At 48.7% G+C, this 21,283-nt stretch overlaps 1 protein-coding gene across 2 annotated transcripts in view; it reads right to left on the bottom strand.

The window, feature by feature from the left end:
- The window catches only part of MCM10 (minichromosome maintenance 10 replication initiation factor), a 30,465-nt gene extending 9,973 nt beyond the window's left edge, over positions 1–20,492 (bottom strand). Inside the window, exons 1-14 of one of the 2 annotated variants that reach the window (XM_013007591.2) lie at positions 20,423–20,492; positions 14,996–15,337; positions 14,271–14,375; positions 13,577–13,714; positions 11,637–11,808; positions 10,875–11,040; positions 8,896–9,063; positions 7,257–7,373; positions 5,164–5,363; positions 3,819–3,919; positions 2,821–2,931; positions 2,573–2,693; positions 1,789–2,017; positions 592–736 (exon numbers count right to left, since the gene is read on the bottom strand). In XM_013007591.2, the coding sequence (XP_012863045.2) occupies positions 592–736; positions 1,789–2,017; positions 2,573–2,693; positions 2,821–2,931; positions 3,819–3,919; positions 5,164–5,363; positions 7,257–7,373; positions 8,896–9,063; positions 10,875–11,040; positions 11,637–11,808; positions 13,577–13,714; positions 14,271–14,375; positions 14,996–15,337; positions 20,423–20,429 (2,122 nt within the window). In that variant the 5' untranslated portion in view covers positions 20,430–20,492. Of the gene's footprint in view, positions 1–591; positions 737–1,788; positions 2,018–2,572; positions 2,694–2,820; positions 2,932–3,818; positions 3,920–5,163; positions 5,364–7,256; positions 7,374–8,895; positions 9,064–10,874; positions 11,041–11,636; positions 11,809–13,576; positions 13,718–14,270; positions 14,376–14,995; positions 15,338–20,422 lie in introns of both variants that reach the window. The other variant, XM_045285637.1, reaches the window with a different exon arrangement.
- Positions 20,493–21,283: the final 791 nt, after the last annotated feature.

Raw genomic sequence — 21,283 nt, forward strand, 5'->3', positions numbered from 1 at the left:
GAGCCGAGAGAGGGTTTCCATGACTGTGTTTGCAGAAGCAGACAGCCTCACCTTTCCTCTATGGAATGGTTGGTGCTTTTGAACCCCCAGCCTTAAGGTTAATTGCGTAACAACCCACAACACCAACAGGGTTCTCTTTCACCTTCTATGTAGGACACCTGGTCTGGTTCCTGGTCAATCCACCTCATATGTAGCCAGTCAACACCTGGCTACCACACAGCTATGATACTGTACAGGTCTGAGCACAGCGTCCAGACTAGGACAAATTAAGAAGAAAGACCTGGCGATCTATTTCCAGAAATCATCCAATGGCACCTTATGGATCACAATGTTCTGATCTGCAACAACTTATAGGGAAGACACCGGGTCTGGCAGGGTCTCCATGAGTATCTCAAGATGGCTCCATGAGTAAACGACTCCATGCCAAGTAATACCACCACCACCTCCACCACCTCCACCTCCACCTCCACCTCCACCACCACCACCACCACCACCACCACCACCTCCACCTCCACCACCACCACCACACGCAGAAGGAACAGGAAGCATGATCATGACTGTTGAAATCAGGGATTGCTAACGCTGCCGTACCTGGAGGAGAAAAGGTGGCGCTTTTTTCTACACGTTCCATCACTTCCAAGACATCCTCCGGGTCCATTTGCTTCCTTTTAATGCTGTTTGGGTCCGTCTTGGTAAGAATTTGTTTTTTTGTCCTTAATTTGTGTATTGCAGCTAACTAAGGGGGGAAAATGGCAAGGGAGATGAATATCAGAAGGATGAGGCAGGCTCTGTAAACCTGCACCTCTTGTCATTACCTAGTGAGTGGTCGCTCTTCGCAGCATTACCGCAATTATTACAACTGTAAATGCATGGGAAACAGACCTCGAACAGTTTAACCTAAGTAGAGTGTAGACCGCAGAGGCCGGGCAGGCATTTTGCGAAGATCTCATACCACTAGAGACTGACCAGGGAAGACATTTCAGACTTTCCTGTTCAGCCCCAGAAGAAAAACTCCCTGGTTTCTGGGGCGTAGTGAGGAATCTCGTTACTACTTTGGAAATCTGTTTTGGAGCAAAACAGAATTAGGTCTGAGTTTCAGCCCTGCCACTTAAGAGCTTGCATTCTTCGGCAAATTACCTAAACATTCAGCTTCAGTTGATGCATGTATGTGTAACTGGACAATGCATTAGTTTTCTTTGAACTTTGTCGTTGTGCAAACGAGACAAAATATGCAAAGCATGCACTTGCACGCAGCAGAGAGCATGCATGCAAAGCATCACATGTCTGAAGTATGGTTAGCAATGCTGGCAATTGCTATTAGTTTTGTTATTTGAACCAGTCTTATGAAGTGCAAAGATTTGGCTTGTAGTGAGTCTTCTGCCCTTAATTTGGTTATCTCAGTGAACTGGGGGACATCTCGCCTCCACTTCCATCAGAGGGACCGCTATCGCTGGTCTACCGATTGGGCACTGTACGAGATCTTTCGAAGAGGGAGCCCACTGTTAAACCAGCTTGAAAGGCACTGTGTTACTCTGCAGCCTCAAAACCGTTCCAAGAATGATTCCCCACTGCCGCTGTCTCCAGCTGTAAAATATTACCTTCCTCTAAGCAGGAAAGCGTGGATAGTGGCTACCTTTCTTGGTTTAAATGAATAGCATTATGTAGATATCATTATCATCTTAAGTTTCTTCAACTACAGTCCTCCTGGCGAAGGAATAGCTGCTAATGTCTGTCGTTCCTGGTATAAAAGTATGAATGCTGTCAGGAAGATAAACACATGCCAGTCACCTTTTTGGCTTCGGCTAAAGCACCCAGTTTTGGTCTTGGTGGTGGCGACTCATCAAAGAAGAGAATATCCTCTCCCTCGGCGATGCCTCGCCCAAGCTTGGGCGTCTGTGGGGCTTGGGTGGCCTCCCGGCTGGGAAGCTCAGCTCGGGTTAGTGGAGGCGGAGAAGTGGGCTGTCGAGAAGAGGACGGCAGAGCTGGGCACTCTCCTTGACTCGAGCTTTGGAGGAATCTTTAAAGAAACACCGAGAAACAAAATAAGCAGATAGGGCCTTGGACCTGGGCTGGGAGATCTTAGATATGCATGGTATTTTACATACAGGTTTCAGGGCTATTTAAAATGAATAAAGACCTCAGCTATCAGTTAGCCCAAACCATTTTTAAACACATGAAGAAACTGGGGCCCCAAATCAGATTAGAAGGACCAGGTAATCCAAGGCCAGTGTTCTTTGCACTCCCCCGTACCCAGTCTCGCAGACCCCGGGCTGAGCCTGCGGGCAGGTCTCTCCTTTCCTACAAGGCCCACAACGCTGTGCAGAGCACACGTGAGCGCTCACAATCACGTCTCCTGTGGGCACAGGAGGAAAAGCACGGCAGGGTTCCCTTGGGCGCCTCAGTCTAACGCATGTGAGTCTAAACTCATTCCCTTACTTCCCCAAGGATTGCCTCTTCGCTTATAACTGACTTCGCTGTTCATGAAACTACTGAGAAGTCCTACTAAATCCATGAAGACCTTCGGAGGCTCCCCCAGTGTTCTCCACACAGGCTCTACGACCGCTCCTCTTACCGCTTCTGCATTTCTTCTGATTTCTTTTTTCTCTTCTCCAGTAGGTGCTGCTTCTGCTGCTTTAAGAGGGCTGATGCCGAGATAGACTGAATAGCAGCAAGGTTAGGGCTCCCCGCAGCCCCTAAAACACAGAGGCACAGTCTGAGAGGGCTCAGTGGAGGCTGAGGGACACCGAGGAGCAGTTAGACTCTGACACACTTGGGACCTGGGCGCTCGAGGGCAACTGGTTAGAACCAAGCGGACCGCACCTGATGTCTTGGCTTTGGCCAAGTGCCGTTTTAAGTTCCTGGCTCCGGAGGTAGGCAAGTGCATCAGCTCTCTGAACTCCTCAGAACAAGACAAGCTCTTCTGCGGCAATCCTGTGACGACGAGGCACCAACTTAGCAGATCCAAACTTCAGTCTGCTTGGTGGCCGATGAGTCACCAGCCCATATTTTCATATTTATAATGTAGTCATTTACAAACGAGGTAGACAAAAACACCCAGAGAAATAAAGGAGGCATCCTTGCCTCTACAGCCATGCTTCTACTTATTAGGAAACTATGCAATTAGTATGTGCTGGGCCATTTCATGAATTATTTCTGGAATACATGGCCCAGGGCCCACACGCACCCCCAACCAGCTTATGAAGAAAGCCATACAGAGTACAGGGGCTCCAACAGGGGGCTCAACCCTAACAAGCGTGAGAACGGCGCAGGCCCGCGGTGTTTCGGTCTGCTACACAGGGTCGCTGCGAACTGGAGCTGACTCAACAGCACTTACCAACGCTAGGATGGGGGGCGTTTTCTGATCGAGACCGCTTTAACGACAGATAGCTAGCAGCTTCGACCAGGTCCCTAATACTGGCCCTACTGCTGGGCAATAAGACTTAGGCCCAGCTGGTTCAAAGAAGTTCATAGGAGTGCCTGGTCAGGCAAGCAGGGAATGTGCTGAAATGCTAACTGAGAGACTGGGTGTTCAGGCCCACCCAGGGGCGCCTTGGAAGAAAGGTCTGCTAACCATCTTCCCAAAGCCCAGCCCCTGGAAACTCTCTGGGGCGCAGGGTCCGCTGGCACACGGCGGGTCGTTGGGAGTGGGAGTCGACCCCGTGGCAGCTGGTGAAAGACGAGGATGCCTTTTCACAGTAGACAGCCAACCAGGTGTGACTCCTGACCGCGCCTGATTCTCCGTGAGGCGTGGGTATCATAACCACTGTCAATCCCACAGACTCCGAGCCGCAGAAAGACATTTCATGTGGAAAGGTTACCGAGTTTCTGTCGCGTTTCCTGGATAATCAGGTTGGAGCCCTTGACAACCATGTTGGTCAGAGTGGTTTGAATCGTCTTCTTCGGAGCAAGAACCGCTGCCCTGCAATGACAAGAGCCACGTCCCCCAAGAAAAACCACTGACCATCAGCGCCTTGAGGGGCTCGAGGAGGTGTGGTGCCGCTATCGGAAAGCGCCCACCTTTCTTCCTCAGAGCACCGGAACTTGAAGCCGGCTACCCCGTGGCACACATAGTTCACAGGCAAAGGTCAGGGCGCTGGAGGTTATGCCAGCACTGGGATTGAGGAGTCAGGGACTCTGACAATAACGAAGGACTGCCCCAAAGCTGCGGGTGTTAACTGCAGCTCTGCTTGTAATGGAGAACGTCAGAAAGAACATCAGAGCTCACCCACAGGGAACTGCTTCCATAAGTGGTCAGAGCCCCTAAAAATAATGCCGGAGGAGTATGAAGTGAAAATGGGGCAAAAGAGAAGATAACACAGGTGCAGTCCCCGTGTGGTCTCATTCCATACTAGAAGGCATTTGCACATATGGTACACAAAGAGAACACGGAGAAGCACACATAGGCAGGAATGAACAGGAATCTAGGCAGTGGGGCCATGGACAGCTTCTGGAAGGCTGACACAATCATCTATAATGTAAGGGTTTCCCTTTTTTCCGTTTGGAAAAAGTGCCGATGCTGTTTTAGATTGCTAAATTGTGTTCGATGCTATCAAATGAAGTGCGAGTTCTCTCGGCTAATTCCTGTGGAATCGAGAACAAAGTCCCATCGCAGCTCACCTCTTCTGCTCAGATGTGTGCTCTCTGTACACTGGGTTTCCTGGCTTTGAAGCCCGCGGCCAGGGAGTCTATGGAGGGCCAGGTCAGCCACACCCTCGTCCTCCCCCTGCGGCACTTCACCGAGGGGCATTGGTTTAGTAGGATGTGCGTTCTGAGGGCCGCGAGCTCACTCGGATGAGTCCTGGGGGAGATTTCAGGGCTGGTAACGCTAACATTAACGGATCCTTAACATAGTACCCAGTGGAATGGAGCAGAATGTGTGTTAGCAGTGCTGGCACGCCATTAATGTGCTTCTATAATAGACTCGGATATATAAAGGGGCACGTTCCCCATCAGAAGTCAGACAGGAGTCTGGGCTGTACGTCCAGGAACATCAGGACTCAGCTAGCTCCCTTCTGTGTGTCCTCCTTTCTCCCTGAACTAAAGCGAGCGGTGGATCCTAGAACCTAAACAGCCTGTGACAGTTACAGACGATTCCAACCGTTGGACTCGTTCCCACGAGAAAAGCACCCTGTGCCGCCCGAAGCCCTGAGAACAACGTCTTACACGGAGGCCGCGTACGACTCGGAGGAGACGCCTCCGTAGTAGAAGCCGTCGCGGCAGAGCCGCTCCTTCAGGCCGGCGCCTCTGCGGGTGAACTTCTTTGGAACCCGTCCTCCGGAGAAGGTGGACTGCAGGTCGGCTCGCTTTGCGCTCAGCTTCCTGTACTGAGTCTGGACGTGATACTGACAGTACTCACAGTCCCTCTGCAACAGAGCAGCTGCGTCAGGGTTAGGGCCCCAGGGTTGAAGTGGGGGTGGGGGGGGGTGGGAGTCAGATCACTTCTTTCCCCTCAGCTTCCCACGCTGCTGCTGTTCGTGCCCAGCCCCCTGATGACACCCAAGACCACTCCCCATGCGGAAGAGCTAAGCAGCTACTAAGAGGAAAGGTCTCCACTTAAACCCCTTTTGGAGCACTGGACTGGTGAGAGAAGAAGACCGAACGCTTGTCTCCTTTGCCTCCTTTCTAAAATGTAAACGAAAATCAGCTTGGAGCGAGGTGTTTCTAGGGATTGCCCAGGTTGCCTCCTGGGGCAGCGCTGCTCTTTCAGCCAAAGAAGCCAAGCGCCCTTCTATTCCGTGGGCTCCGAGGTATGGTGACAATGGCTTTTTCAGGGATGTGGTGACTCAGTGGTGGAGTACTATCCTTCCACACAGGAGATGCTGGCTCAGTCCCTGGCTGGTGTACCCAAGGCCCAGCCATCACCACCTGCCAGGGGAGGCTTGCGTGTTTCTCTGATACTCAATCAACAGGAGTCGGGGGGAGCTGGGGACATGACGGGTAACAGGGCCTCCTGATCTAACTCTGAAGAGAGCTGGGCAGCCTTGGTCCTGTGTGGGTACGTGGGCCCGGAGTCAGGGGCCAACTCCATGGGAAAATGCCAAGCTCCTGCCCTCGCCACAATGCCATGCTCTCAATGGAGATCTGTGAGGCTCTTCCCTCGAGACCTCCTCTCTCCCCCAGAGATAAAACCCAAACCTCTCAGGTGCTTCCTTCCAAAGACCTTAAACATGCCGCTGCACACCCACGGGGATGGCTGCAACAGAGAAAACACAACACTAACAAGTCCTGGAGAGGATGTGGACGCTCGGGATCTCATTCATTGTGGTAGGACTGTAAAACGGGCTGGTCGCTTTGAAAAACAGTCTGGCGGTTTTTTAAAATAGTACACATCGAGTGACCGTAGGATTTAGCAATTCTACATACGTATCCAAAGGCAGTGAGAGCCCGCCCCCCACAAAAACTTGTACATGGACGCTCCTAGCAGCACTATTCATGAAGGCCAAACGTGGAAGCCACCTCAAGGCCCACCGGCGGGTGAGTGGAATAAGAAAACGTGGTCTATCTCGACAATGGAGCCTTCAGCCACAAACAAGGACTGGATGACATTACGATCAGTGAAAGCCAGACAGGCCCCCTAGTTGTGTGAGCGGATCCTACTGATGGGAAATGTCCAGAATAAGCAAACCATAGGGACGGAAAGTACGTTCGCGATTTCCAGAGGGTACAGGTGAGCGCTAATTGACACGGGAGAAATGAAAATCTTCGGAAATTAGACAGTGGTGTAGGTTGCCTAGCTCTGTGAATGTACTAGACGTACTTAATGGCATCTTTACAAGGGCGACTTGTGTGATCCCTAAAGGTGATCTCAAAAAGACTTTTTAAAAGAGCTTGATGAAAAGATACAATATAAACTAAGGGAAGATACAATATAAACTAAGGGAAGATACAATATAAACTAAGGGAAGATACAATATAAACTAAGTGTGTTTCACTGCCCTGTGCTTGATCTCAGAAGGAAGCTAAAAACCTGGTTTTCTTAGCGTTTCTAGTTATTTGGCAAAGAGAAAAAAACAGAAACACCTTCTGGAGGTTACCATCTCCCTGCCCTTACACATACATATGCCCTTTTTGAAACTGGTCACCTGCAACTGTTTATGACCACACTGTCCTGCAAAATTCACATCCAGTCTCTCCTCCTGCCCCTTTCTGTTGGGGAGGAACAGTTGCAAAGTGGTCGCTCGAGCTAAAGAACCTACAAGTTACTCCTCAGAGGTCCCTTCGGTAGCAGAACCCAAGTGAACAAGGTGAGAACCAACCAAATTGACCATCTGGGTGCAGGGCTGGCCATTCTTCTTCTCCGCTTTACAGGTGCCCAGGTCAAGCGCTTCACCCATAATCAAGACCTTCTGAGGATGATCTATAGATAGGCACACCTATAGAAAAAAGACGTGAGGTAGGAGACAAGGCAGGTAAGGATGGTTGGCAAGGATGTGAGGCTTTATTAGTCTAAAGGAATCTGAAGTCAAGCGGTTATGAAGTAGTGTAGAGATGGGAATATGAAAGACATAATTAAAGTTCTAATCACTCATTCCCTCTTTGTGATGATTTAGGGTGGTGAGCTGCTCAGCCTCAGGTGATGGACCCACAGCCTGTTTTTTGGCAATGGCTACATTAAGCCAGGTCATGGGAGCAGGTAAGAAAAATATATGGGGAACACCTTCTCCTCCTTCCTTTTTGTAACTCTGTATTGTGATTTGGGTGAAAGGGACTGAGCAACATGGTTTCCGATTCAGCACTTTATACATGTTACTTCTTCTTTTTAAAAATAATTTTATTAGGGGCTCATACGACTCTTATCACAATCCATACAGACATCAATTGCGTCAAGCACATTTGTACGTATGTTGCCATCATCATTCTCAAAACACCTGCTTTCTACTTGAGCCCGTGGTAACAGCTCCTCATTTTTTCCCTCCCTCACGTGCACTTTGCCATTCCTACAATGTATCAGCCTCATTCCGTTTGTGCTTCCGATTCTCATCCTTCCTGCCTGCTGAGCTGTCCATCTCAGGGCAAAGGCTGCCCTTTGGGGCTGACAGCTGCTTGGCCCATGGAGTGCACACCTCCTGGGTGATACTGTTCACCTAAAGGCCTGTTGTTGGGTGAAAGGTGAGCTGCCAGGCTAAGTTGAGCTGCAGGCTTGCAGGTGCTTAAGGACCCCAGCCTTCCACCAGTCTCTATCAGACCTGCACGGCTGGTTGTTTGTATGGTTCTGAGCTATGTGCTACATTCTTCTCCCGCTCCACTCAGGATTCCCATTGTGATTCCTTCCAGAGATGCCCGCAGCAGTAGCTGAGCACCAGCTCAGGGACACGGAGGCTGGGTTTTACATGTCCCATTAGTCCTTTGGACTAATTGCTTCTATGCAGCTTCCATTTTCCCCACTCCTCTTTAATCTGGACAGGGAGAGACTCGTAGCTGCACCTTAGATAGCCACTCACAATCTTTAAGCCCTCAGTTGCTACTCACCAAAGTAGGATGCAGAACATTGTTCTTTGTGGGCTGTGTTGAGCCCACTGGCCTTATGTATCCTGAGAGCGTGGCCCTGAGGGCCGTCCTCAGTAACTCTTCTCTCATGGTGTTCGCTTTCTGGATAGAGGACTGACAAGGCTAGCTCAGCCTCCCACCCTACTTCCTGCCCTGAACGGAGCTGGGAGAGCTAAAGTTTCAAAGCCATCTTGTGACCAAGAAGGCAAGGCCAAGAGAATGTGAGCATAAAGTGTGTGTGTGTGAGAAAGAGTAGAACCAACAAGCACACACTCACAAATCCACATTAGTGGAGGCAGAATGATAGAGAATTAGGACTAATTGCCCGGTGGTAATTTATTGATAAAACCTGGCTAAATCATCATGACCAAAACAGGCAAGAGGGGCAGTGCCTGGAAAAAGTCTTACCTCTTCTGACCCGTCCTTGGGCTTCATAGGGTTAGCATTGAGCAATCCTATGACAGTGCCTTGTTCGGTCTTCCAAAGTTCTTTGTGAACTTCTCTAAATAAGAACAATGACACATACCGTGTCAGGTCCCGAAGATCATTCAGCCGCCATATGCTAAATGTTTTCCCCTGGAATAAATATTCATAGCTTCATAAGGTTGAAGAATGGGTTACGTTATTGCCAGGTAAGACTTGCAGGTTCTAGTACAGAAAAAACATATTCCACACTACATAGCCAATCACCAGAATGTCTGTTAAGTACACATTAATCCTTCCCCTGGGCTTTGGCAGTGCCCTTATTTCAGAGAGGAGCGTTTAGGAAGGCTGCCAGGGGTGAACGTGTTACTGGATCCTGGAACTCCCAGGTCGGCGGTTCGGTCAGGGAGACGGCAGTGCCCTCCTCATGACACACACACTCCTGCACGCACACGCGCAGTGGGACAGAGACAAAGGCAAGCTATGCTTTGAGACAATTTTGTAACTTACTGATATGGATAGATATCAGGTACTCTTAACAATACTTAAAACAAAGAGGTTCCAGCTCTATACTATTGAATCTATGCTAAGCTTAGAAGATTAACAAAAAAACCCCATAATTGTAAGAAAACTGCTCGAGGTTTTAGTTGCATGAGTTCAGAGGTATTAATCCTCTGAAGAAACATAAGTCAAAATGCTGGCCCGTCTATTACTAGAATAACTTCTCCTGTTAGAAACTACGGAAGCACAGCGGTTTGGATAATACTGAGCGGAGCTGCTTCGCAGAGGCATGTGGGTGTGGCGGAGTCACGGGGCGGGCTGTGTGTATCCCTCGTCCTGGGGCTTGTCACTGCTTCCGAAGAGCATTCACATAAAACTCACACCTGCTATTTCAGCACCACTGCAGCCGCCTGTGACCCAACTACGACCTTAAACAGGAAAACCAGATGTGCTCGCCGTAATAGGGCTACGAATCTAAAATGCAGATCATTACCCTGCCATCAGAGCTCAGACAAATCTAAAGCTGGCCACGATCTAAATTAGAGAATGAAACTATTAGGGAGCATGACTAAGCATCATATTTCGAAGCTAGAAGAAACTTTCAATACAACCCAAGGCAGCTACTTTATTTTATAGACACATAAATGGAGGCCCTTCAATAAGATTAGGAAGCTATGGTAGCATAGTGGTTATGAGTCGGGCTGCTAGCTGCAAGGTCAGCAGTTCAAAACTGCCAACTACTCCACAGGAGAAAGTGCTGGCCTTCTATCCCATAAAGAAATACAGTTATGGAAACCCACAAGGGCAGTTCTACCCTGTCTTTTAGGGTCAGTCTGAACCAGAATCAACTCAATGGCAGTGAATCTTTGGTTCAAAAAGATGCAGAAAGGTCAACCCAAGGCCACACAGTTAAAGGGTGAACCAGGCTTAGCCTCCAAGTTCTCTAACCTGCTTGGTCACAGGATATTTCCCCACTCGGCCTCAGTCAACTGAGATGTGTTTACACTCGCTAGGTCTGTTGTAATAGCCATCAAATGCAACATGCCATCGCTACCGCTACCCCAGCGTGAGCCAGCCGTCTGAGAACTTCTGCCATGGCCAGCGGACATCTAATGTGACCGTCAGTCTCTGCGATACCTGTTCCCCTCTTCTACTGGGGGTTGGGGGTGGGTGGGGTGGGTGGCAGGGGAGTGTCCAAGGGGCAACCACACGTGTCATCCAAAATAAGGAGCAATGAAATACAACAGTGGTCTGGGCAATGAAGGCCCACAACACCTCCACAACTGGGTTTCCTTTAAGCAGGGTGCTCTTGACACCCCCCACCCCACCCCCTCCGTGACGGCGCACAGCAGCCGTTTCACATCGCAATGCCGGCAGAGAGGCTCGACACAGCAACTGCAGATGGTGACCCCCTCGGCGGAAGTTGGTGGTGACGTGGCTAAGCAGCTGGTCAAATGGCTTACCGTGTTAGAACTCTGTGGAGTGACTTTCTTTACAATGACCCCAAAGGTCACCCAGTCCATTTCTTCCAGTTTCTCCTGGGCCATCTTCTCCTTGATCTGAGACAGTCTGATCAGTTTTCGGCCAACCATTTTTCTGTTCATTTCTGTGGAGGATACGCGAGGCCGCCTGCGGAGGAGAGCGTCACTGGTGGGTGGCATGCGCAGAAGTGAGATTGCCCGGCACTGCCCGGGGGGGACGGGGAGGTGGGATGGGGCAGAACCTCTAGCAGGCCGCTTCTATCCCAGGACCTGGGATAGAGCATGGTCAAGGCACACACTTTATGGTACATCGTTTTTAGAACTAAGTGTGCTTTCTTTGGAAACGACTGTAGCTACTGGAAAAGTAATAAGATCACAAATTCTTTACATTCTGTGATAGTACCTGACATGTCAACAAGATATATATATATATACATATAACTAAATTATACTAGATGATACTATAGTCTTAAACTCTACACTTTTATATATTCAAAAGGTTTCTGCCCTTTCATTGAATTTACTACTTATCTATTCAAATTTAGTATCCCTTTTTAAAAACAGATGATCTGTGTTTTATTGGCGATGGAAACCAGCCTTCCTTAAATGTCACATGCTGAGTCACACGCAGTGTCAGAGCTGGGCGAGGGACAAGGACGTGCAAGGACAGCATGCTCTCTGAAAGGCGGACAGCCAGCTGGTGGTGTGTCCGGGCAGAGCGGGCAGGTGGCTCCAGTTACTGACCTGAGCCTCAGGCCAGAGAAGGCTTCCACAGAGACGGGTGGAGTCTGGTCCCCAGAGCTCTTTGGGGCCCTCCAGCTCTGATCTCTCTGCATCCCATTAGGTTTGTTCCCAGGAATATTTTGGAGTGGTTGGGATGGGGCACTTGCCATCCCTAAAGATGAACTTTGAGGCCCTGGGAAGTGAACATACAAAGTGAAACGGAAGTCACATTGATAACTGTATTTTTGCCTTTTTTGGATCTATTCCATTGGTCACAAACCCATACAACTACCAAATTACAAGAGAACGAAGCAAGTCAACGAGGTCATTTCTGTCCTCAGTAATTATAATTCATGAAGTGTTATTTTACCTCCAATTCTGCTGCTTTAACACAGTAGCTGCTCTCTACACATGTGTGACTGGTCCAAATAAGTACATTATGGTGCCAAGCCCGTTACATGTTCCTGTATTTGTACAGGGTGTATGTGATGGGGTTGGCGTGATGATGTCATCATGCCTGGTACTCGTATGTGGGCGTATCTGCATGTGGGCGGACCTGCCTGGAGATGGATAGAGGAGCAGTGTGTCAGTTCCTAAGACCATCGGAAATATGTGTTTTCTGATGGTCTTAGGAGACCCATGTGAAAAGGTCGTTTGAGCCCCAAAGGGGTCGCGACCCACGGGTTGAGAAACGCTGCTCTAGAACCCCCTGCTCTAGAACCTTATTAGTTACTCTGGCAATGACATTAACTGAGTTGTCACTGCACACAGAGCACTGGGCCTGATTTGATAAGGGAGTTTAGCCCTCCTTCAGGATGACTAAGTATTAGAGATGTGTGTCTGCATCCAACTCTGCCTGAAGAAAATCAAGAGCAGGCTTCACTTTCTTTTCTTTCATTCCCCCCATTACATTTTATTTGGGGGACGGGAGGAGAGGGTGGTAACAGGAGGAGATTTTACTATTGCTTAAATGAAATCATATTTTAGAGGCATTGAGCATTCCACCCAAGGTTGGTAAAGTTAGGCATTTTTCTTAGTAAATGATTACTCCCTCTTACGTAAGAAAGTGCTGTTTACTTCCAAATGCACTTTGGATAATCGCTCCAACGATCAAGGTGATCCTAGACCTTTAGAAACCACCCTGAAGTCCCATCGCTTCAAAACTAGACTTTACAAACACTGCTTAGTGAGTCACCTCAATAATGCCAAAGGTTGCAAGGGAGTGGACACTATTTACAGGTAGATGCCCGAGCTGTGCAACCCGCTGCCAGGCCAGAGGCCGCAGCATGCTTTCTGACTGCCACAGCCAGTGTGGTTCAGAGGCCATTCTGAATACACACCATCACGAACATGCCTTTTACTCTGAGCTGGGTCATCGGGGGCTATTTGGGCGAAGTCTTCCAACACAACCACCGCCTTGGTTAAATGAACTCAGTCCAGCAGTCAATCCACAGGGTGTAGGCACCTTTTTCATTTTTACCTCGTGCGTACACTGTGTGCTTGATGAAATAAAATTTTAGTTGTGTGCCAATCTAAACTCCTGGCAGATGGGTGCTCTGTTTGCATTAAAAAAAATTTTTTTTTATAATGGACTCTCTCTGGCTTGCTACAGCCTGGCACTGACAATTGATAACATAATTTGTGACTTATCGTCCCAAGCCTGAAGATGAGCTCTCCAGACTCTGGGCATGCGAGTTCAGTCCAGTGGCTACACTTGACTAGAGTCCAAGTAAAACAAACGTTTGGGTTTTTTTTTCACTTTAAAAATGAAAAAGTCAACTCACTAAATAGCTACATTGTTGCTAAGGGTACAACTTGCGATATAGAGAAGGAAACCTACGAAATTTACTTTTCTCAATGAAGAAATGAGACAAGCCAACAGACAGCAGGAGGTGCCGACTGTCTTGGCTTGGCCAACTGAGCAAGAGCAGCGGGCAACCGTGAGACACGGAGCACCTCACCTGCCGGAGCCACCTTTGGGGCCCGAGCCACCCGCTTGGCTTTCGGGAGAACCGGGACATCAAGTTCTTCAGAAAAGCTCGTCGACTCCTGGACTCTCTGAACCTTCTTCTCCTTAAGAGACGGGCGTGGGGACTTAGCTACTGGATGGAAAGTAGAAGTGAGTAAGGGAGGGGAAACCGATTACAAGGATCTACATATAACTCCCTCCCTGGGGGACGGACAACAGAAAAGTGGGTGAAGGGAGACGTCGGACAGCGCAAGATATGACAAAATAATAATTTATAAATTATCAAGGGCTCATGAGGGAGGGGGGAGCGAGGAGGGAGGGGGAAAAATGAGGAGCTGATACCAAGGACTCAAGTAGAAAGCAAATGTTTTGAGAATGATGATGGCAACAAATGTACAAATGTGCTTGACACATGGATGGATTGTGATAAGAATTGTACGAGCCCCAATAAAATGATTAAAAAATTAAAAAGATAAAAAAGTGAGTAAGATAAAAATAAAATAAACACGATATCAATCGAAAAAGAAAAGTAGTAAGAAAAGGGGCTGTCGTGACACAAGTTGGATGCAGAAGCTATGTTATAATGTACTTCACATATGTGATACTGTGAGTATAATGTTAACAAGGTCAAGGCTACCGTTTAATGTAAAGGGATGCAAACGAGTCCGGAATGACAGGCTGATTACCAGGGGATTTATGCAGAAAGGCCGGACTTGCAGGCTGTTGGATTGTTGCTACTTTGAGCTGTTCTTGCAATGACTTCATTTGCTCTTGAAGCTTCCTTAATTCCTCTAGAAAAGAAAAATACATGAAGAACCAAGCCAGGGGGACGTTGTTCGACGTGACGGATGTGCTATTCCGTGATGGAAATGCTGGAATATTTTGGCGACTCCCTGCTCCCAATCTTGAGCTCCACAATACAATTACACACTGAAATGGCTTGAGCAATATAAGCACCCAAAAAAACTCCCTAAGTAAGATCCCCTTTGATTTCCGGTAACGTCCCTAGTATCTAAGCTGGTATGGAATCTGCCTGCTGACAGGTATCAGACACACGTCTTCTGTTAAGTTTTCAGGGTTCAGAAAATCATGATACATGATGCATAAACTATCTTAACTGATATGGACACGCAGCAGCTTTGTGGTAGCAGCCCTGGCTCCGCATGCAGATCAATCGTAAAGCCATCGTCTGCTGTAACACCATGAAGTTGCTGCAGCCTGGGCATCAGTTGTAGCCGACACAAGGAGGCCCTTTAGCAGCTAACTGCTGGCCTTAAATGTTTGACCTATAGCACACAATTTTCAGTCAAGTCATTTATTTCTATCCTTGAATCAGCAGCTAATTTAATGAACACCTCAGAGAGGTGGTCACAAAAATAATTAAAGAAGACAATTAAGTAGTTAAAATCACCTTGCAGTTCCTGATTTGTTTTCTCTTGACCTGAGGTAGGGGCAGGAAGAGCCCTATTGTCCGTTGATTGCGAAGTAGGAACTTCTTCTTCATCTGTCAAATCTCCCATGTCTCCAAAGAGCATAGCCAGGTTTTCCTTCTCGTCTTCATTCCTCTCTGCTTCTCCTTCATCAGCCTCCTCTGAGTAAGATTCACCATCTCCATCAGCATCAAACAGCTCATCAAATTGGTCGGGTTCAGCATCTTCCTGGGCCAAGGACCTGTCCTCTTCTGAGTTACACCCCGTGGCGGACTCATTCTCCTCCAGCAGTGCAGTTAGCAGAGACAGATCGTCTTCCTCGCCTGGCGGACGAGAAGTGGACACAAGGAAAGACATTAAGACGACCAGGAGGAAAAAGCAAAACCACAACTGCGAATGACAAGTATTGCGAATTAAAAGTCTCCACAATAAAAAGAGAGCCTAAATGTTAATGTCACCTTTCAAAAATGGCTCTACAGAGGCCCCGTTTTGGCTGATACGTCTGCTGTTGCCCTGGCCCTAGGCTCTCCGTCCGTCCCCGAGTGGCCTGTGCGCTAAAACCCACTGTCATTGGGTTGACTCCAACTGGCAGTGACCCCATGGGCTTATAGCTACTGAGGGACAACAAACATAGGCCAGGCCCTGGGCTAGACCTGTGTACCTGGATTACTTCAATTAATGAAGTCCCTGCTGGTGCAGTCTACATCAGACTAAAGGTTGGTGGTTCAAATCCACCCAACGGCGGAGCAGAGGAAAAGCCTGGCGACGGCTTCTGTAAAGATGGCAGCCACGAAAACCCCTTGGAGCCATTCTACCTAAGAAGGGACTTCCCGCACACCATCCGCCATGAAACCCAGTCAACCAGGGCATACACTGACGAGCACCAGCCGGCATGGAGAGCATCCCTCTCTCCTGAACTGTTTGGGAACACCTGTTCTTAAATATGTAAAGATACAAAGAATACCATAAAAAGCCATCATGGCCAGTCACCCCGAATGGGCCATCATTTAACATTCTAGCTGTACGCTGAGGACATGATCCAGGAGGCTGGACTCTCCGAGGGCCACAGCAACAAGACTGAAGGAGAGGCAATGCCGACCTGCAATCGGCAGATGACCCAACCTGGCTTGCCGAAATCCAGAAAGACTCCGAACACTTGCTAAGGGAGATCCGGGACTACAGCCGTCTCTGTGGATGACCCCTCAACAGAGAGAGAACGAAACAGGGAGGAAATACTGACATTGCCAAGGGTTCCGCTGTACTTGGCTCCACAGCCAACAGTCGTGGAAGCAACAGTCAAGAGGTCAAAGAGGAATACTATACCTCAGACCTAAAGCATGGTATTTTCAATCACCTCATTTGCATGTGGAAGGAAAAACTGTACAATGAGGAAAGCAGACCAAAGAAGAATCGATCCTTTTTGGATGATGGTGCTGGTGAACAATATTAATATACCACGGACAGCCAGAATCCAGGAAGCGCAGTAAAAACTATGAAGTGCCTTTTAAAATCCTCGACCGTGGCAGAAAACAATGAAATGACATCAACTCCTGTGAGGTGAAGCGGACACAGGCCCTGTGCACCGTACCACTGAGGATAAAGCTACTTGAGAACAATTTGGTGATGTGGGGCAGGGAATTACTTAATAGGACCTTTCTAGCCCTAGTTTGCATCAAATGATAGGAGTGTTTACGGCCCGAGGGGATTGGACAGCTTGCTAATAACGTAGATAAGGTTCATCGTATCCATGGAAAGAAGGTTGGGGTATGCAAATCAGCGTATGGAACCCTAACAAGGGGACTGGTCATTTTCGCAACCCCAGAGGGGACAGGTACACTTCACTTCCAAGAACAGCTGGGAGCATATCCATTAGACCTGAGGTCCCTGCTCTGAGAATCTCCCAGATCCAGGGAACAGAGTTGCCACACCAGAGAAATCATGAGATGGTATGGCACAGCAGCAGAGAAAAGGTCACCGCGGAACAAGGACACAGGTGCAAGATGGCCACAGTGGACCTGCCAACCCACGCACGGAGTACGGGAACTGAGAGCCCTCAGGCTGAAGACTTACTGGTGGAGTGTGTCTGGGCGTTTGTGTCTGGGCGTTTACTGAGTGGCCAAGAGGCCAGAGGGATTTCAGTGGGCACCACTAAGAAAAGCTGGCGGAACCGATGGACTGTCTTCCGAGCTGTTTCTGGCTCATAAATTCTGGTGGCTAAGTGTCATTGAGCTGGTTTTACCGCTAATTGCATGTATGACAGAACAAACCCTGCCCACCCTCTACCAGCCATTCCTCTGTTTCAGCTCATTGCTGCGGCTACTATCAACCCAGTCTGCTGACTCACAGTAACCCTACAGGACAGGGTCGAACTGGCTCTGCGGGTTTGTGAGATGGTAACTCTTTATAGGAGTAGAAAGCCTCGTCTTTCTCCCAGGGAGTAGCTGGTGGTTTTGAACTGCTGACCTTGTGGTTAGTAGCTCATCCTGTAACAACTGGAGCCCAGCACATAACCACTACACCACCAGGGATCTTCTATTGTCCCATATATAACCCCCCCTCAGTACTCATGAAGGAGCCCTGGTGGCGTAGTGGTTACACATTGGGCTGAGATCTGTAAGACCAGCTGTTTTAAACCACCAGCCACTTAACTGGATAAAGATGGGACTTTCTACTCCTATAAGGAATTTGTCTCAGAAACTCACGGTGGCAGTTCTACCCTGTCTAATGGGGTCGCAGTGAGTCGGCATGGACTCGGCGGCAGGAAGGGAGCTAGTCAGTCCTCAGGGGTGATATTCTCCATTTTATAAGTCAACCTGTTATTTAGGTAAAGGTCCCCTCATTTTAAGTTGAAGGACTGGAACTCAGAGAGGCTGACTCAGGATCACATGGTGAAACAAGCCAGTGGGGCCACCTGGGTGAGTGAGAAGCTGGCTTCAATCACCAAACTAAGGTCCTTTCCATCACTCGATTTGCCTTTTTCAGAGGGCAAGGGCACACGGCCAAAGTTATTGCTGAGAATCTGATGGAAAGGTATAAAGCTTAGAGCTGGATGTTGTGAGAGTGCTTTTAAGTTTGAATGGCTTAATCAACAGACTCCACAACTCGAGGGGGCAACAAAAGGGCCAAGCCCCAGACCTCTGCTCTCCAGGTGTGCTAGCAACGTGCTGGCACAGGATTCAGGTGGCCCTCTACTCTCATTCCCAGATGCCCCAGCCCCAGAGAAGACATCCCTGGAGGAGGTCCGGGTCCATACCATTGCAGACACAGGTGAAACATGCTGCCTGGCAGTTCATATTTTGCCCCCTGGGCCCCTCTTCCTTCAGAGTAGTAGGGTTAAACCTGTGACACCTCACACCCACGTGCCCCAGTCACCACCACAAAGCACCAGCGTCCTCCCAGCAGTCTGATCTTCTGTCTCTTTGTTCCCAACCCCCACCCCCACCCCCGCACCCCAGGTCTGCTCGCTGGAGCCCAGAATCCACTATAGCAGCTTCCCCTGCTGATGTCCCCAGTGGCTCTTACAATGGAAACCTTTCAAGGTTGCCTGTGTAAACCTCTTGAGGGGAAGTTGCTTAATCTTTTGACATTTCACATTGCATCGGCTGCCTGCCTTTCCTCTGTCTACTGCTACCACCACTCTCGCTCCCTTCCACACTCACAAGACCCGCCCAACTTTTGGCATTTCCGTTTCTCTACCTTCTCGGCTTCACTGATCCTGGCCTCCAACCCGGGTTAGTCACCCTGTGTTACCGTCAGTCCTTGTCCCCACAGCCGGGGCATCGTGCCCAAGCCCTTGCTTTCAAGCATCCCATCTGATTCCCACCTCCTATCCTTCTGCCCACACACTCTACTGTTCCCTGGCCAAAAAGAAGGAACAAGAATTGAAAGGACGGTATGGCCAGCACAGCAGCCTGCTCCCACGGAGGAAGAGGAGGCTGTCTGCTCTAGTAAAGATCCATCGTCACAGAAACACCAGGGTCGCTGTGTCAGAATGACCCGATGGCAGGTTTGATTTTCTGGTTATAAGAATTTAAGTCAGATGAAACCATCCAAGGATGAATCTGGGAAACACCTTACGATATGGGGGGAACCTGGAAGACATGATGCTCCAAGTCACCCCAAGATCACAAGGGGAAGCCGACTGTGATGGCTGCCAGGGGGAGGATGGGGAAGGAGAAGGCAGAGCCATCGGCTAGGCCAGGGCTCGGCAAACTGTGGCTCTTTTGGTACACAAGTGGCTCCGAAAATTGAAAATGAAAATAAAACGATCATAGTTTCATTTACAGAGAATGGTGATTTCATTTGTTTGTAAAAATATATTTAAGGCTCTGGAGGATTTTTTTTTTTAATTGATGCGAAGGGACAGGACTGGCTCGTCCATCTCAAAGGTTTGCTGACCCTTGGGCTAGAGGATCCGTTCCCAAGCTCATTTGGCCTCGTGCCCCCCTTTCAGAAAGTAAAGTCCCTCAGCATTTCCCTGGCAATGACAAGAAAGACCTTTGTTCAATAGGCCATAATCCAGGACAAAGGACAGTTTCTGCTTCTGCAGCCTCCCCGGATCGCTCCAGGGGCCCCCACTCTGGTCAACGTTGACAGGTGGTACGCTCAGAACCAAACGTACTGCCCTCAGGCCGACAGAGAGGTGTTATTGGGGAAAAACCATATTCAGCAAGAGGGAGGTGGTGTGTGGTTGGTTTGGAGTGGAGTGGGGATATGATGGCTCCAGGACAAGACAATGAGAAGTTTGCTAAGTTGTTGAATGTAAAACTGACGGCCCGCCCTGGAAACCTTCACCTCATTCACGAAAGGTGAATACGACATTTTAAGTCAGAGCTAGAGGAAAACCCCATTCACAGATCTCAACGCCAAATACAAGATCTCAAGTCCAGCTGCCTGGGTTCACACTCTTGCTCCCACGATGTGACACGTAGCAAGCTACTGGACATCTCTTTTCCGATCTATAGTCAGGACTACGTTAGCGGATAACACACAGCTCTCACTGTAGTCCCTGTGGGCCATCAGTTGGTTTCTACTCATAGTGACCCTTTGGGACTGAAGAGAACTGACGTGTAGGGTTTTCTAGGTTGAGTTTATTTTTAGCTTGTAATCTTTTGGGGAGCAGATGGCCACTTTTTCTCCCCCTTGGAGCTGCCGCGTGGCTTCAACCACGGAGCCACCAGGATTCTTTACTCAGTCCTTGCCGGAGCTCCTTTCATTAAGATGAGCACTGCGGACAGAGGAGACCTCTTACCCGAGTGAATGAAATACACTCAGTGACTGAAGTGAGGTCTCTGGAACGCGGAGACTGTGCGAGCTACTCTGACGACTGGACACGTGGAATAAACAACCAGCCCAGGACCAGAAACTGCTTTCCCGGTAAACAAATTGAGGAAACTGCCAGGTCTTACCATCCATGCTGCCAGGAGACCAGCTGTATGCAATTGGGAGCTTCAAAGGAGGATCAGGGCCCAGGAGATGAGAATCAGGTAGAATCTTATGTGACTGTGTGGAATCAACATTAGAAACGTCGGTCAATAAATTGGGGTCTATTCTCAGAATTGACCTAGTATCCAACCAATTCCCGGCCCCTCTTCTTCTGCCACCAAGGCCATCTCCCCTGGCCCCTTTTGCTGGCTCCAAACGACAGTTAGAGAAACTCCGTTGGGTTGTCAAGTTGATAGGATACTGCTACATTTCATGGGGTGATATTAGTTCCAAGCAGGAATGATTAAGGCTCATCCAATGAGGGCATTGTCCCATTTTACTTACTATGACACACTTAATGTCTACATCATCCATAGCGTGCTAGTGTGTGATTCTACTTTGAGGGAGTCTTAAATTACATTAGGAATTTGATTCATATTAGCTAGCAAGACTCAGAGGGGGTAAAATAAGTAGTCAGCATGGCTAATTAAAGTAAATTCATGGCAGTCTGTGCACGTTCCTTTCTAAAGGTGAAGTAATTTTTTAAATTGCAAGTTAACAAAAAATATTTTTAAATTTCTAGGTTATTATTTTACTGGCAATCTCTGGATGGTACAGCGAATACATTTGGCTGCTAACTGCAAGATTGGAGGGTCGAATCTACCCAGAAACGCTTCAGAAGAAAGGGCGGTGATGCAGTACTTCTGAAAAACCAGTGTCTCCGCCATGGAGGAGATGCTGATCGATAGCGACCCCCTGTGGGTTTACGAAAGTGTAATTATTCAGAGGAGTAGAAAGCCTAGTCTTTCTCCCGCAGAGCGGCTGGTTTTGAACTGCCCGCCCTG

The sequence above is a fragment of the Echinops telfairi genome, unplaced genomic scaffold (genome assembly GCF_000313985.2).
Source record: "Echinops telfairi isolate 266 unplaced genomic scaffold, ASM31398v2 ScPeMD7_7474;HRSCAF=8512, whole genome shotgun sequence".
NCBI lineage: Eukaryota > Metazoa > Chordata > Mammalia > Afrosoricida > Tenrecidae > Echinops > Echinops telfairi.